Source organism: Sitophilus oryzae, unplaced genomic scaffold (assembly GCF_002938485.1).
Source record: "Sitophilus oryzae breed Bouriz unplaced genomic scaffold, Soryzae_2.0 scaffold_115_pilon_pilon, whole genome shotgun sequence".
NCBI classification, from domain to species: domain Eukaryota; kingdom Metazoa; phylum Arthropoda; class Insecta; order Coleoptera; family Curculionidae; genus Sitophilus; species Sitophilus oryzae.
In genome coordinates this window covers 357462-361069 of record NW_022145793.1, presented here as the reverse complement: position 1 = coordinate 361069, position 3608 = coordinate 357462, and the positions used below count along the sequence as shown (strand labels likewise).

The window sequence follows — 3608 nt, the reverse complement described above, 5'->3', positions numbered from 1 at the left end:
TGGGGGGGATTTCTTTCGAAAATCGACAACTATGAAACTATGAACCCTTCCTGGATACAAACGGTACATTCTGGGAAAGGAAATTGTAGAGGGAAACAAGCCCTATAACATAGGATACAACATTTTAATGAACAGTGCTTTCCATAAAATCAATAAAATGAAAAATATACGAAATAATATACATGTACTGTTTTCTTTCGAAAACTGACAACTATGAAACTATGAACCCTTCCTGGATACAAACGGTACATTGAGAGACAGGAAATTGTAGAGAGAAACAAGCCCTATAACATAGGATACAACATTTTAATGAACAGTGCTTTCCATAAAATCAATAAAAGGAAAAATATACAAAATAATTTACATGTACTGATTTCTTTCGAAAATCGACAACTATGAAACTATGATCCCTTCCCCGACACAAACGGTACATTGTGAGACAGGAAATTGTAGAGAGAAACAAGCCCTATAACATAGGATACAACATTTTAATGAACGGTCCTTTCCATAAAATGAATAAAATGAAAAATATACGAAATAATATACATGTACTGATTTCTTTCGAAAATCGACAACTATGAAACTATTAAACACGAACAAGCCAAGAAAAACATATTTTTTGGTTCAGTACTATAGTAAAACTTCCCATTTCGGCCAATTCTAAAAAGCGGTCACTTCTGTTAGCGGTCAATTTTCAGTTGTTTGAATTAATCTTAGGGGAATTCCTATATTAAAATATTTCTCAATAACGTTAATTCCGAAAGCGGTCACCGGCCGCTTCAAAGGTACATTTTAGGGAAAAACCCATTAAATTTATTGGCCCAAAACCGGCCAAAAACCGAACCCTTCGAACCTTTTTTTGTCTAACAAGAGCTGTTTCAGGACACTTTAGGAAATTCCAAGCAATAAACATTTATAATTTGTTTGAGAAGTAGGTACAGAGAGTGACAAATACAATACAAATTCGTCAGTAGTTTGCTGAAATTTTTGGGAGATATAGAATCAGTTTAGTTTCTTACTCTGAAAGAACAGCAACCATGTCTTTGAAACGTAAACGTTTGTCTATTAAAGAGAAATTAAATATTGTCGCGGAAAGTGAAAAATATAACAGCAGTGCTCGAAAGTTGGCGGAAAAGTTTGGTGTTGGAAGAACGCAAGTGAACGACATTTTAAAAAACAAAGTGGAATTAAAAAAAATGTTTGAAGAAGAAGGATGCAATGCAGATAAAAAACGAAAGTTTCCTAAAACAGAAGGATTTGCAATCGATCAACTAGTTTACGAATGGTTTTGTAAGGCAAGGAACAAAAACATACCCATATCGGGAACCTTAATTCGGGAAAAAGCTCTTGAGGTATCTACATCCTTGAAACTTAGTGAATTTAAGGCTTCAACTGGCTGGTTAAATAAGTTTTGCAAGAGACATAATATTAACTTCAAAACAATTTGTGGTGAGTCTGCAGATGTGGATGAAGTGACTGTTGAAGACTGGAAAACAAAATTAACAGCAATCATTAAGGAATACGACACTAAAGACATTTTTAATGCAGACGAAACAGGGCTTTATTATATGGCAATGCCAAACAAAACCTTTGCTTTAAAGAATGATAAATGTGCTGGCAAAAAATCAGCTAAACAACGAGTGACACTGCTTTTCTGTTGCAGCATGCATGGTGAGAAGGAAAATCCGCTAGTTATAGGTAAGAGCAAAAACCCGAGATGTTTTAAAGGAGCGCATGTAGATAAATTGCCGATAGAATGGGTATCCAACAAAAAAGCTTGGATGACGACAGATATAATGACATCTTGGCTCAAAACCTTTGACACCAAAATGAAACGGCAGGGTAGAAAAGTTCTTTTATTTTTGGATAATGCCACGTCTCACCCAAAAATAGAACTTGAAAATGTTCGTATAATTTTTTTTCCTCCAAATACGACATCTCATTGCCAGCCGTTGGACCAAGGAATTATTCAAAATTTTAAATTAAAATATCGTCAATTTTTTATTAAAAGACTTTTGACTTTTACTAATACCGAAGAAACGATGGAAAAGGCTAAAGAGAGCATAAATTTGGCAAGTACTATGGTGTGGATAAGTACAGCATGGAAAAATGTTACATCGAACACTATAAAAAAATGTTTCCAAAAAGCGGGATTTGCAACCGTCAAAGGGGACGATGCATTTGACGAAGAGGACGACATTCCTTTAAGTCAGTTATCTTCAATTTTAAAAAACATGCCAGGAAGTCCAGATCTTAAAGAATATCTGACAGTCGATTCAGATGTCCCTACGGAAAATCCTAGTTTAGAGATGCAGGGAATAATCCAGGAATTTACAAACAACAAGGACAGACAGGACTCCACTCAAGCCGAAGAGGAAGAAGATGAAGGCCAAGACATTCTGTGTTCATCTATAAATAATATGAGTGAAGTATGTGAAAAATTAAGAGACATTCAGAATTTTTTGGTGATTCAAAACAAAGACGAACTAGCGGTTGATATTGCCCATACTTTGATGAAATTTGAAAGTGAAATTACAAAAATCAAAATTAAAAATTTAAAGCAGACTACCATTAATCAGTTTTTCACCATATAAATAAGGTTATCATTTTGTAACTTTTTAAAGTCAATTGTACATATGTATATAAGAATACCTATGTGTAAAATACATATGTATACATTGTAAGTTTTTTTCAAAATTCTTATGTAATAAAGTTTTTTTTGTAACAACTGAATTATTTTTGTGCCAAAATCTAAAACTGAAGAACATTTATTAACACTTATTGTGTGTTTGTACTACATGCTCGTACTTAATTTTAATTACTTTGCACGTTTCCAAAATAAAGGCATTTTACATTGGTATCTGTATTTTATTGTTCCCAATAGTGGCCACTTCCCTTAACGGCCACATTCCTTTGAAAATTTTTGTGGCCGCTATATGGAAGTTTTACTGTATTATATAGTACTTTGCTAAGTACTATAAGAATAATGTAGATTATCTAGAAAACATTTTCAATGTGTAATGGGACGGTTTCGCGGCACTAGTATAATATTGGCTTTACGAAATGAATTATAAACCAGGATTACTACGAGAAGAAAAATATTACTTTATGTCGAAGAAAATTCCTATATCAGTAGTCGTCAACAATTAGCTAATCTAGTATTACCCTAATCTGTAGCTATTCGCCCTAACGGAAAATCCAAGTGTCATCCTTCATAATATAGAAATACACCAAGAAATTCACGACTGCGATTTTAGTTTATTTGAGTAAAGTTAATTAACTCTAACTAATAATAACAATTGTAACTAATTATTAAACTACTTGTTAAAGATAAGTAATAAATATTTTTGTTTTGTCATGGAACTATGATGTTATAGCGTAATTGTATTAAAAATATGGGTAAAAGTAGAAAAAATTGGAATAAATCGCAAACTATTAAAAATAGGTCGCGAGACTACCTAAAAATTCGAGGCCGTGACGCACGCGCTAGCGGGACGACACGCGAGACGAAAAGTGGCAAGGACGCGAGCTGGGAGTAAAAATTCAAGGCAGTGTCACACGAGCTAGCGAGACACGGCTTAGAAATATGTATTTATTTTACGCGCAAA

The 3608-nt window shown here is 33.6% G+C and overlaps 1 protein-coding gene across 1 annotated transcript; it reads left to right on the top strand.

The window, feature by feature from the left end:
* Positions 1–1037: 1037 nt before the first annotated feature.
* Positions 1038–2594, top strand: LOC115887559 (tigger transposable element-derived protein 6-like). Its single transcript, XM_030907020.1, has 2 exons — positions 1038–1698; positions 2038–2594. Exons 1-2 carry the CDS (start codon positions 1038–1040, stop codon positions 2592–2594), a joined length of 1218 nt encoding a protein of 405 aa, XP_030762880.1.
* The last annotated feature ends 1014 nt before the right edge of the window (positions 2595–3608 follow it).